Genomic DNA, 14,144 nt, shown 5'->3' on the forward strand with positions numbered 1-14,144 from the left:
AATATTCACACAAGACAAATCCCCAAGGAAATACCAAATGACATAAAAAAGAGCCTGGACATTTCTTGCTGTGAGAGGAAGACCTTCAAATATCAGCGCAAGGTGTAGACGTGATATCGGATCTCTGAGACTCCATCATACCTCTGCAGCTCAGAGCAACTTAACATAAGTCTAATTCAATGCTGTTCCTTTACCATCATAACAGGTACACATGACCATTAGATCCTTCAGCTGAAGAAGCGTGCTAACAACCTAGCCTGAGACTGTCATGATTTGGAGCAAATTTTAATAAATTCTTTGTTTTTTCTTTTCTATATATTGCCTATGGGAAGGCTTGATTGCTCTGCAATGATTAATTGCACACTTCATCTTACTTATTGGATATATATTTGGGATGCTTGCCTTTACACGCACATGAACTTTAATGGCATCCCAGTCTTAGTCCGTAGGGTTCAATATTGAGTTGGCCCACACTTTGCAGCTTCAACTCTTCTGGGAAGGGTGTCCACAAGATTTAGGAGTGTGTCTATGTGAATGTTTGACCATTCTTCCAGAAGCACAAGAAGACTTGGCTCCCAATCTCCACTCTAATTAATCCCAATGATCTATCGGGTTAAGGTCAAGTCAGTCAAGTTCCTCCACCCCAAACTTGCTGAATAAGGGATGAATAAGAGCAGAGACTGCAAGCCAGCCCTACTCATCCAACATCAGTACCTGACCTCACAAATGCACTTCTGGAAGAATGGCCAAACATTCCCATAGACATACTCCCACACCTTGTGAACAGTCTTCCCAACTCAACTGGGCCAACTTAATATTGAACCCTACGGTCTAAGACTGGGAGGCCATTAAAGTTCCTGTGGGTGTAAAGGCAGGCGTCCCAATACTTTTAACAATACAGTGTATATACAGTATATGTAGACTGGTGACAAAAATATCTCTGTCTTATTGTTATGACTGTATCTCACATTCACAATGCCAAATAGCTAAGTCTGTGCTACAGTATGTGTGTAGAGGTTACCTTCAAGTATATTAGTAGGTAAACCTGTTTATTAAAATATAATTTATTTGAAGCTCCTGTTAATCTACGTAACCCTGTCAATTCTGTTCTGGAAATTTATAGCTAGTTTTACCTCAGGGCTAAGGAACCAGCATAGGGTAGAACAATTTTAGGCATCTGATGGCATACAGGTAATAAAAGGTCTGGCTGCATGGCAGATTAGAAGGTATAAAAGACTAAGGTGGAGAGTAGATAGGTTGACTTTGAGATCCAGTATCACACCACAGTTTCTGCTGGTGAGAAACTGTAGTCCAGGCTGGTTAGAGGATCTTCTCATCATCACAGATCTTGTCTTCGGTTCTCTGACATCAAGACACATGCTACATTATGATCTTCCTCAGGGGGTCTCTGATACCAAGACAGATGCTACATTATGATCGTCCTCAGGGGGTCTCTGACACCAAGACAGATGCTACATTATGATCTTCCTCGGGGGTCTCTGATACCAAGACAGATGCTACATTATGATCGTCCTCAGGGGCAACTTGGACTTTGGTGCAACATTCATCTTGAAGTATTTCTTCTAATAATTATTTATACATTTTTTAATATTACTTGATTGTGCATTGGATGCATGTTTAAATAAAACTTGTATTATTCCATACTGGTGTGTATCTACTGTATGCTTATGGGTAGTGTTATTGTAATTAACGTAGGCTCTGCCAACTTTATTATCAATCACACTCTTCCACTTCACAAAGATTCTGATTCTCTTATTTACCTACAGGTTTAGCACAATATCCTGTTTGGGAAGGGTCTTTTCTCATAAACCCTGCAGAAAAGGGCTATACATACAACGTAGTAACATTGGTCCAGCTTGGATCTGTATGTATCTAGAGTACCTGTGGTATCCCCGTTAATCATAGTTGCAGGCACTGCTACTCCAGTGATCTCCACCAGCTTCCGAGCCCCATGCTTAGGGGCTGACCTGCTGCATTGTGAACACAGGAGGCTGCTTGCTCAGCACAGATACCACTCAGTGAACACTTTGAATTTTCTCAATTTAACCACACACTCTCTAATTGGATGAGGTGGAAAGGTGGGGTGGTGATGCCACAATCTCCACCTCATCCAATCAAAGAACAATTTGCATTTATTGAGAAAATGCAAAGTGTCCCCTGAATGACGCCCATGCCAAATGGTGACCTCCAGTCTTAAGCAAGCAGTAGGGCAGCTGCTTGACACGAGATCCAGAAGCTAGTGCAGATCACAGTAGTAACGGTGCCGGCTACATTGATTTACAGATTCCAAAAGGATCCCACAGATATGGCACATACTTACATATATTAGTCCAAGCTGGACCAATGTAACTGAAATTCAGCCTTAAGATTCAGACACATCATTATTACTGGGGCAGCTGAAAAAATCAGCGAGAGAAAGACAGCTCCTGCTGATATAGAGAAGATGGTTGGCTAGAATAAACAGAAATGTTATATGCTTTAAAAAAACTCTTATTGCAGGTGTCCTGTATCTTTAGCTCGCTCAAACAAAGGGGCCCATTTGCAATAGTGGTCGTAATTTTGTCTCCTTATAGAGCTTTAGAGAGAAAGGTCAAAGTAAAGGTGTCTGCATGCAGTGTCTTTTGGGGTGTAAAGTAAAGAGTATAAACTTACACCCACTCACCAATCCAGGCAATACCAGGCTCAAAAGACTGTTATAAAGATCCTGAAGCAGGCTCCTGTGGATACTGTGCTCAAGAAATGGTGCTCAGTCACACACAACTCAGTGCCGTAGCTCAGCTGGATCTGTGATGCAGACGATGAGGGTGACCTTCCAACTGTCACCAGATGGTCCAGAAACTGTAGATGGTGGATACGTCCTCCCTCTCCTGGAGGCTCTCCCTAGCTGCCTAGGCCGCAGCATAGGCTTGCTCTTTCACAACCATCCAGGTCACTGCTTCCAGATGAAGGCCATGGTCCCAAGAGACTGACTCCTCCCAAACACAGGATATTTATCATCTCTCCCAGCATTTTGTTCTCTCTCTCTCCAGCTGGCTGGAACTTGTAGTCCATGACGGTTAGTCCCCAGTGAAAATATGGGCTTCTTGGACTACGTTTCCCAGGACCCTTCACTCTTCTATAATTTCTCACCCACTCTGCATTCAGGATGTGACAAAGCAGAGTCTATGTCGAGCACTAGAAGAAACAACCCCACTGTGGCAGATGTTTTCATGCATCCCATGATACTGCAGGCAATTTAGCCAGCTCCTGGTGTCAGGTCACCTGAGTTCAGGAGACAGATGCACACCGTTGGAGTCAGGAGTGCACCTCTAAGGTAGTGTACCCTACGGCTGACCGCTGTGGATGGAACTCTGGGTGGTTCCGGAAGACAGATCCACTGAAGCACCAACTTGGATCCAACTGGAAGCTAGAGCATAAGATTTCCCAGGTGTGGAGTCTAAGAGCCAGCAGGTGTTCACCAGATCCTCTAGCGGTGAAGATGGCCTGCACTGCAACTGACTCCAGGTCGTTGCCCCCAGGGTCTCCCAGCTCAAGGTAGGCTACAGGAGGATAGAGCAGCAGCCCAGGACAACAAGGGATAATAAGGAGATGAGTCAAAGGTCGGGGCGACTAACAGACAAGGATAGACAGAGAATACACCAAAGGTCAGAGTTACATGTAGGCAGGGATAGTCAAGAACAAGCCGAGATTGGTAACAGAGACAGATGTAGAGCACACAGCAAACAGGAAACAGGAAACCAAACAAACAATATTGCTCAGCAAGGGAGGCTTGGAGAACACAGTGTTAAATAGTGGTTCCTGTTGAGGAAAGGGTGGAGTCACACTGAGGGAAGATTACTTAACCATGCAGGTGTGAGAGTGCAAGCCCTAAGGGTGATACACAGACCAGGTCAGAGACACATAGGGCATGAAAGTATTACCGCAGAGTCATGACACCTGGCTATACCTTTATACAGTACACTATTGTGCTAAAGTCTTAGGCAGGTGTAAAAAATGCTGCAAATTAAAAATACTTTCAACAATAGAAGTGTTATTAGTTTATTTTATTATTTTTTTTAATCAATTCACAGAATGGAAAGTAAACGAACAGAAGAGAAATCCAAATCAAATCAATATTTGGTGTGACCACCTTTGCCTTCAAACCAGCATCAATTCTTATAGGTACACTTGCAGGAACTCGGCAGGTAGGTTGTACCAAACATCTTGGAGAACTAACCTCTGATCTTCTGTGGATGTAGGCTGCCTCAAATACCTTCTACCTCGTTAATTAGTCCCAGACAGACTCGATAATGTTGAGATCAAGGTTCTGTGGGGCCAAACTATCACTTCCAGGACTCCTTGATTGTTCTTCTTTATGCTGAAGAAAGTTCTTATTGTCATTGGCTGTATGTTTGGGGTCATTGTCCTATTGCAGAATAAATTTGGGGCTAATCACGCGCCTTCATTCATCATTATACCATTCACCAGCCCTTTGGCAAAAAAACAATCTCCTGTAACAGCCAAATATTTTACATGTTGACTCACCAGTCCATAGCACTTGCTGCCATTTTTCTGCACCCCAATTCCTAATGTTGAGTCACTTAGCCTTGTTTCCTAGTTGGAGTTTTGGCTTTTCGGCCACATATTCTTCCATGAAGACCACTTCTGACCAAACTTCCCTGAACAGTAAATGAGTGCACCTGAGTCCCCCTGGATTCTGACAGTTCTTTGCTGATGGCACTGCTAAATATTTTCTGATGTCGAAGAAAAGTAAGTGTGATGTGTATTTCATCTGCTGCATTAGGTTTCCTTGGCTGACCACTGCATCTACTGTCCTCACCATCACGTTTCTTTGTGCTTCTGCAAAAGAACTTTAAAAATGCATCTTAAAGGCCCCAGTCTGTTTTGAAATCTTTGCCTGGGAGAGACCTTGCTAATGTGGTATACTTACCTTACGGGTTATTTGCGAAAGGCAAATCCACTTTGCACTGCAAATGCACTTGAAAGTGCACTCACTCTAAATTTAAGGGGTAGATCTGAAATAAGTGGAAGCTCTGCTGATTTTATCATCCAATCATGTGCAAGCTAAAATGCTGTTTTTTATTTTCCTTGCATGTCCCCCTTGGATCTACAGAGACTTTACTTCCAAGTGCACTTGCAGTGCAAAGTGGATTTTCCTTTAGTAAATAACCCCCCTTGTGTCCTGTTGCTGTGCTCAGTTTTGCCATGATGTGTGACCTGTGACATGAAACTGTCTTTCACAACCTCACCTTAGTAGGAGAGACTGACTGTTTCTCACCCAGGTTTAAGCCTCCTACACAGCTGTTTCTGGGGCTGCACAGTGGTGTAGTGATTAGCACTTTCACCTAGCAGCAATAGGGCTGCTGGTTCAAATCCCATCTACAACAGCATCTGCCTATAGTTTGCATGTTCTCCCTGTTCCTGCATGGGTTTCCTTTGGGTACTCCAGTTTCCTCCCACATTCCAAAGACATGCTGATAGGTTAATCAGATCCTGCCTATAGATTGGCCCCAGCATGTGTTTGTAAGCGTGTTGGGACCCTGTGGGGTAAATGACTGCACCATATCAACATCTGCTCAGAAGAAACCATCTGGCCTTCAGGAAGAAGCTGATGATCCAGATCGACACTGGTGCATATGTAGCACTATAAAAGTTATTCATTCATTCATTCTGTTAATGACTGCATTTCAGCCTACATATGAAATGGATGATTATTAGCACCTGACTTTGTGCAAGTGTTCAAGGGTAACAATTGATGCTGGTTTGAAGTGAAAGGGTAGGCACACCAAATATTGATTTGATTTTTCTATCATTGGTTTACTTTGCATTTTGTAAATTGATAAAAATGAACAATTAAAATATATATTTTAAATCATTCTTACTTTACAGCATTTCTTCACACTTTTGCACAGTATTGTATATTACATTTTACTTTAATGCTAGTTTGAGGGGCACTATGCACAGAAACATTTTATGGAACATAAGACAGTTCCTTACCACTGGGGAGAGAGAGAAAGAGGGTTGAGAGAAGAGCTTTGTATGCCGTGGCTGGAGGCTGGTTTAGTAGAGAGCTCTGTACTCGGGAATTGCAGCTAGTGCTCTGTACTAGTTGGTTACCCACTACCGAGCCCTGTTCACTATGGGATTCCCATCCCTACAGGATTTGCAATATACAATTTTGAGCCCTGAGACCTGTGCAATACTCATACCTACACTTCTGAGCCCTGCATAACACACACTCCGGAGCCCTGCATTCATCAATATATGCAATGCTAATCCCTGTGCCTTGTGTGATATGTACTCCTGAGAACAGCAGCTTCACAATATGCACTATTGAGCTCTCCTCAGACTGACACCACAGACAGAGGAACATTGTTCCTTCCAGTGAAACCACCAACACAGGATAATGTTTTCCTTCCGGTGATACCCTAGGCACAGGGAAATTTTTTCCTTCTGGTCACACCACAGATGCAGGTACATTTTATTCTTTCAATGACACCCCAGACTTAGTGACATTTTTTTCCTCCCAGTGACACCATGGATGTAGGGCATTTTTTTTCCTTCCAGTGACACCACCGACTTATGGACAGCATTTATTTTGCCACTGGTTAGCCCCATATTTTGCCCAATTATAGACTCTTCAGTTCACTGTGGTGTAACACAAAATTTGGTCCTAAATCATTGCATGCCACAAACATTACATGCATTTTTGCACATGCCACCATTGGTCTCATCCCCGTCTCCAGGATGGGGACACAGTTTCACATCTTCACCCTGTACACTGGGTGACGTTGTTCCTGCAATGCCTGCATGATTGAAAGCCGCCGATGGAGGTCCCACAGAGCCAGACAGAAAGGTTGTATCACTCTATTTCAGGGATATGCAATTAGTGGACTTCCAGCTGTTGCAAAACTACAAGTCCCATGAGGCATAGCAAGACTCTGACAGCCACAAGCATGACACCCAGAGGCAGAGGCATGATGGGACTTGTAGTTTTGCAACAGCTGGAAGTCGGCTAATTGCATATCCCTGCTCTACTTTATACTGTATCATTTAATGTATGGCTTTCATGATACTAAACTTTTGTCTTGTTAGATACTGCATTAAAAATGTTGAACTTTCATGCAGAAGGATGACCATTTTTGTGTTCTTGTATTGACTCTTTCTTGAAGACATGTGTGAAGACAACCAAACTGAAGTAGCTGAATTTTTGCTTCTTGGATTTCAAAACCTCCATAGATTTAAAAGTCTTCTCTTCGTTGTGTTTTTCTTATCCTATATAGTGATATTAAATGGAAACCTCATCATTATTGTTTTAATATCGATTAATGACTGTCTTAAAATCCCAATGTTCTACTTCCTCAAACACTTGGCAATAGCTGACCTCATGATAACTACCACCGTTATCCCAATGATGTTAGAAATGATACTAAAAGATGGAATCGTAATATCTGTTATTGCCTGCAGGATCCAGATGCATTGCTTTGCTATTTGTGGAATTGTGCAATGTTTACTTATTGCAATTATGTCCTATGATCGTTATGTGGCCATATGTAACCCAATGCGCTATCATTCAATCATGGAGCTCCGTATCTGTCTTAAAATGGTTGTCTGGTCTTGGTTAGTGGTTGTCTTTGGGTCCGGTGAATTTATTTTAGTGTATCAGTTACATTTCTGTGGTGGGAATAACATTAATCACTTCTTCTGTGATTCTGGTCCAGTGCTAGAGTTGTCTACTTCAGACACTTCCTTGCTCATATTAATTGATCTTTCTCTGTCCATTTTAGTTATTTTTGTTCCTTTTGCCTTTATTATTGTGACCTATGTCTTAATCTCCTTCACTATATTACACCTTTCTTCATCAAATAGTAGACGAAGGAAAGTCTTTTCTACATGTAGCTCTCACCTGGCTACTGTGTGCACATATTATGGGAGCTTGATGACCATTTACTTAACACCATCTGATAAAAGATCACCTAACACAAACAAATTTATGTCTCTTTTCTACATTGTGGCAACTCCACTGGTGAATCCCATTATCTACAGTCTGAGGAATCAGGAGATCAGAAAAAGCCTTAAAAAAAGTTTAATACAATTTAAAACACTTCAATTACACTAAAATTATATCTTTGTTTTACTTGTTTCTGCGACTCAAAAGAGTTTCAAATTCCTGGTTTCATGTAAATTGATTGCGTCTAGTTTTAGAATATTTTAGTTAATCTTGCAAGTATTAATATTTTCTGTAGTTATCCAAAAAAGGTTAAAGCTGAAATCTATATATTACTCAAGTGGCAGTGGCATTATTTTTCCAATAAGTGATTGATTGCTAGCTCTTCATTTGTGAACCCCTTAGGTATTTTTTTCTTTTACCTGTGGTCTTTTCCATTTTAAAAATCTCTTACTTTAGAGTTAATTAGAGGGAAGTTGCAACTTAAGGGAATTTTATTTGTAAACATAGTCAATGGCATTTGGAAATAAAAAAATTTTTTTCCTACCATTTCACTTTTTCATGCACTTTTTCATGCCTGTTGCTATGTGGTACCTTGTAATGTGCCCCTTCTTCTCTGTGGCACTTGACATAATTTCCCTTGGTGCTTGTGCACACTAGTGCTCCTGGGAGATGTTTGTCATCATTTCCTGGGAGTCAGTTGGCAGCGCCGAAGGCTAGGATCGCGGTAAATCTGTTGTGATGTCATTATCAGAAGTTTTCTGCGCAGCTTTCTGTGCTTACTGCACATGTACGAGAAGGGGCAGTGCATGCTGGTAATACAGCAGCGATGTATCCTGGAAGTTTATGCTTGTGGGCTTCGCCTGCCCACAAGTAAGATGAGAATTCACAAGCGGCAAAAATATAAAGTAATTTTTTTCTTCTAAAATATGTAAAAAAATGGCACTAATAACAAGACTATCCATTAGTAATTATACATTGGATGATAGTAAGATATATATATACCTGCAAAAATAGAAAGTCTCTTATAGAAAAATACAGAGAATAGCAACCGTTTCACAGCTGGATTTTACAACCCCCGGATAGACCTCCTCTCACAAGGACCAGCAGCCGGCAGGGTGCTAAAGAAAGTCTCTGCCACAGACTTGAGCATAGAATACTTGAGTAAAAGTCTCTGCCACAGACTTGAGCTTAGAATACTTGAGTAAAATTCTCTGCCACAGACTTGAGCTTAGAATACTTGAGTAACTTAGGGACATAGACAAATTTAAAGAGCTATCATATGGTACCAGTATCTCTCAGCCTATCTGGCGATACCGTATGAGTGTATATCCATGCAGTGTCCTTCAACTGAGCCTCCAGGCTCCTTCATAGAAGCCAGCCTTGTGCACGACCTTCTCCTGAAGAGTCCTCCCCTGGGGTTTCTCCAGTTGTTGGGCCTCTCCCTTAGATGAGATGGCACGGACCACCTTTGAATAATAGGCCCCGAGATCCATTCAGGCCTGTCCCTGCAGTTGCGTTGCTTTGGGCTAGCCAGCCCCGAGACTTGGAAATGGAGGGCCATGGGACTGGTCAGGAGAACCAGAGCCAAACAGACAGAAAATATTCTCTGGAACCCCCGAATCACGTGATGTTGGTACCTTAAATACCACCTCCCAGAATGCACAGCAGGAGAACACTCCCACTGGGCTGGTTCTGAAAGAAACGTGGCATTCAGTACACCCAGCTAAACTGCATTCTTACCCTTGCCAGCAGTGACAGCGACACCTGTGGCCAAGGAGAAACCCAGTGCAACCCAGCTGGACTGGTACTGAAACCATACATTTTGTAAATTAGCCCCAAAACCAAACTGTGGTTTCAGGAAATTTAACTTTTAAAAAACCATAGCTCCTGCTCGTCAGGAGCCAGTGCTATATATATATATATATATATATATATATATATATATATATATATATATATATATATATATATATATATATATATATATATATATGCATCATTGCTTCATTTAATTTTTTTCGCACAAAGGAACAGCTTCTGTCTGCAGCAAGATCAAAAGATTCTCTAATCTTCAAAGGTCACAATTATGAACTCTTTGCTGACCTGTTAACACAGTTAACAATTAATAAAAGACAGGCCTTGAAATCTCTGCTTCAATTACTACAACAAAACCAAATAATCTACCTTCCCTTTTCAGTCCGGTTCTCATATCGTGGTTCCAAATATACTTGTTCTGCAACTGAATTACAGAAAACCCTTCAAGACATAAATCTGATGAATCCATTACAGAATCCAGAAACTTCACGTGATAGACCTGTTTAATCTTTTTCACATAAGTCCCCTACCTTAGCACGGAAGAATCAACGACAAAGTTCAAATAAAGGAGGTTGTTTCAGATCTCCAAATCCAGATCCTGTTGACTCAATGGATTCCAATGCTTGGTAGACTATGTCAATCTATACTGGTTATCCATCTTATGGCCTTATGATGGCCCATATCTCTACTACAATTATTTCCTAATTTTTTTTCTTAATAATTTTTTTCTATCAATATATTAATATTGGGTTTTTGAGTTAATTTACATATTTTTTTTCTTTTTTCTTTAGTTTTTTTATTTAATTTTACATATGAATGAGGTAGTTTTGAAGATTTTCCAAATAATTGAAATTCAGGTTACATAATGTTACCATTTCTCAAAAATGTTTATCTATTATATTTCAGTTTAGAATCTTCCTTAATAATCCCATTCAGGATTATTAGGATTTACAGTTTTTTGTTTGGGCTAATATATCCTGGTTTTATCTCATACCCTTGTAATGATTTGGTAACTGGCTTTCCTGCGGTCCCCACTTGCACGGATTTTGTCGTCGGAAAGTCCGATAGTGTGTACAGGGCATAAGGCAGATGATTTTTTTTCTCCCATATCTCTCTCCCCTCATTATTAAAAATGCAAGCAGACTTGCTAGAAGTTCAGATCTCAGCTAATGAAGTGCTAAATGCTATAAAAATATTACAATTTAATAAGAGACCTGGACCTAATGGGTTCTCTGCTCTATATTTTCTTTTTGCAGAAACGTTATCTCCTGTTTTAGCCAATGCCTTCAATTCCATCCTCACATTGACAGCAATTATATGCATGCTTCCCAAACCCCACACCGATGATACAATTTGGTCAAATTATCGTCTTTTTTCTCTGTTGAACTTAGACATCAAGTTTCTAGCTAAGGTTCTTGTCACTAAAGTGAATAGATTTATAGGAAATCGTATATACCGTGACCAAGTAGGTTTTATGCCTGTTCGGCAAGCCAACGATAATATTCATTGGGCGGTCCTTTTATCTCACTTTGCTAAATCATGTCACATTCCATCCTGTCGCATTTTCTCTCCTTAGACATTAAAAAAAAACATTTGATTCTATGTCATGGTCTTATATGCATTTTAATGTGCAGAAATGGGGCTTTGGCCCTCATTTCCTATAATGGATTTCTGCATTATACAATCAACCTAAAGCATATATTAATTATAGGAAAAAGTACAAGAAAAGGGTGCCCTCTTTCTCCCCTTCTATTCACCCTGCTTATGAACCTTGGCCCAGAGAACTGATGCTTCCATTACAGGCATAGAACTAGGTGGATATCATCATACATTGTGTTTATTTGCAGATTATATTCTTCTATTCTTATCCTCCCCACAAATCGCTATCCCTAATTTTTAGCTACTTCAGGTCTTAAAGTTAATATGCAGAAATCAAGAGCATTGAACAATTCATTATCTGATAAGTCTAATGTCACACAGTCTGTCCTACTTAGGTATCCAGCTCACCACTAGGGATAAGCTTCATTTTCGAGTTGAACTCATGTTCGACTCAAACATTGCCCGTTCGCCCGTTCGCCGTACAGTGAACAGTTTGGGGTGTTTGTGGGAAATTCAAAAATCCGCGGAACACCCTGTAAAAGTCTATGGGGGAAATCTAAATTGCTAATTTTAAAGACTTATATGCAAGTTATTGTCATAAAAAGTGTTTGGAGGCCTGGGTCCTTCCCCAGGGGACATGTATTAATGCAAAAAAAGTTTTAAAAATGGCAGTTTTTTCGGGAGCAGTGATTTTAATAATGCCTAAAAGTGAAACAATTAAAAGTGTAATATTCCTTTAAATTTCGTACCTAGGGGGTGTGTATAGTATGCCTGTAAAGTAGCGCTTGTTTCCCGTGCTTAGAACTGTCCCTGCACAAAGTGTCATGTGTCATCTCTCCTAATTGCAGGGTGGCTTGGGCTTGCCTAATTTCATGACATATTATAAGGCTACTCAAGTGGCACCACTGTCAAAATATCAAGCTACTACTGAAACCCCCCCTTTGGGTTACAATAGAAGCAGTGGACTGTGACATTTCCCGATATTGACTATATTATGGTTATGTCCAAGGGATTGTAAGAATCTTCTGAACCCGATCACTAAACATTCTTTATGACTATGGGATAGACACAGAACTATGTACAGCCTACAATCTTTACATAACCCACTCCTTTCATTCCACAAAAATCCGGCCTTGTATACAGCATGGACTTCCCCCATGGCCTTCCGAGCCTGGTCAAAGGCTAGTATCTCATGCTTACACAATTTAGTTTATGATTCATCAATATTAGCTTTTGAAGATTTCTGTAAATCCCATGGGCTTCCCCAATCTGAATTATTTCAATATTTACAAATTAAAAGTGTCTACACTCCCTCTCTAAATACAAAAATTGCTATGACAAAACTGCAAATTTTTGAAAAAATTTGCTTGAAAGATCAACATTGTAAGGAAAAGATTTCATCACTCTATTCTCAATTGCTTACTAAACCTGATTCACCCCCACCATCTTATGTGGCCAAATGAGAAAATTATCCATGTCATACTATTAATACTGCAGAATTGCCTGAGATATGATCCATAACAAATTCTCACCGAATGTAACAGTAGCTGAGACTGCATACAAAGTACTCATACAATGGTACTTAGTTTCAGCTAGATACTCTAAATATGTTCCAGATCATTCTGCTTCCTGTTTTTGTGACTGTTCAGAGATGGGTTCACATTTACACCTATGGTGGAAATGTCCAGTGGTTATAAGAATTTTGGACATTTATTTCCATGCTTGCCTCAGTAATGTTCGAAAGCACTATTACACATGACCTAGCATTGGCCCTTCTAAACTGGAATTTCTACAGCAAAAACAGTTTAAAATTATGAATACAGCTCTTAACAGCTGCTAAACAGACTACAGCTAAAGCTTGGAAAACACCTACTCTGAATTTAGCCGATACCAAACATAGAATGAACCAAACTCTGTTACATGTAAAGATTGAAGCTTTAGATAAAAAAGTTTAATAATCTATGTAAACCATGGATTAAACATTGCTTGCCACCAGACTTCGAAGACCACGTACTTTTACCATGGTAGATGAGGATTTAATGTGTAGATATATCATTACCCTCTGGGAGTAACCTACCTTTGGGACCTCCTATTCCACCCTCTTCCCACTTGCTTTCTTTTCTTTCCTTCTTTCCCCTCCTTATTTTTCATATTATCTTTTTAATTCAGGTAAACTCCACTATAGTTGGTTGACATACCATAAAATTATGCTGATATTAGGCCCCAAATCAGCCGTAGATTAACCATAATGTTCCACTATTGAAAAGAGCACCAAATATACTAGTGACTCTACATGCATTTATATAAATGGCAGATTCTTGTTTAGATGGATAACTATTCATTTACTGCATAGATCTATCTTGATTTAATTCTTAACTAAACAATTATATGATGTCATATGCGACTAGAGATATACTTCCCTATAATAAGATTATCTTAATATTACGATGTACATTTTTTCTCTTTACTCATTACATTCAATGTTTTCTGATAATCTTTAATAAAATATTTTAACAAGATGATTGGCCCTGCACTTTCACATGAACTGAGTTACATGCCCCCCATAACTGGAAGTACAAAGGGTTTTGTTTAATATGTGAAAATGAAAGACAGATGAGTATGTGAAGCCCAGCCTCACATTCTTAATGTATTGAAGATAACCTACTGAAACAATGACAAAAGCCTTGAAAAATCTATATACTATTTATCGTGTGGCAATTGCTTACGTCTTACAGCCACTGGTATAAAACGTAAACAT

At 40.0% G+C, this 14,144-nt stretch overlaps 1 protein-coding gene across 1 annotated transcript; it reads left to right on the forward strand.

The window, feature by feature from the left end:
- The first annotated feature begins 7,195 nt into the window (after positions 1 to 7,195).
- Positions 7,196 to 8,344, forward strand: LOC143962374 (olfactory receptor 10A3-like). Its single transcript, XM_077471664.1, has 2 exons — positions 7,196 to 8,105; positions 8,268 to 8,344. Exons 1-2 carry the CDS (start codon positions 7,196 to 7,198, stop codon positions 8,342 to 8,344), a joined length of 987 nt encoding a protein of 328 aa, XP_077327790.1.
- The last annotated feature ends 5,800 nt before the right edge of the window (positions 8,345 to 14,144 follow it).

The sequence above is a fragment of the Lithobates pipiens genome, unplaced genomic scaffold, assembly GCF_037356315.1.
Source record: "Lithobates pipiens isolate NorthernLeopardFrog02 unplaced genomic scaffold, aLitPip1_a1.2 Scaffold_8, whole genome shotgun sequence".
Lineage (NCBI taxonomy): Eukaryota > Metazoa > Chordata > Amphibia > Anura > Ranidae > Lithobates > Lithobates pipiens.

Bases quoted from the DNA above. Each gene is read 5' to 3' on its own strand.
- LOC143962374 (XM_077471664.1), top strand. From the start codon at position 7,196: ATGTGTGAAGACAACCAAACTGAAGTAGCTGAATTTTTGCTTCTTGGA. The intron at 8,106-8,267 runs GTTTAATACAAT...TATTTTCTGTAG, and splicing joins CAGAAAAAGCCTTAAAAAAA to TTATCCAAAAAAGGTTAAAG.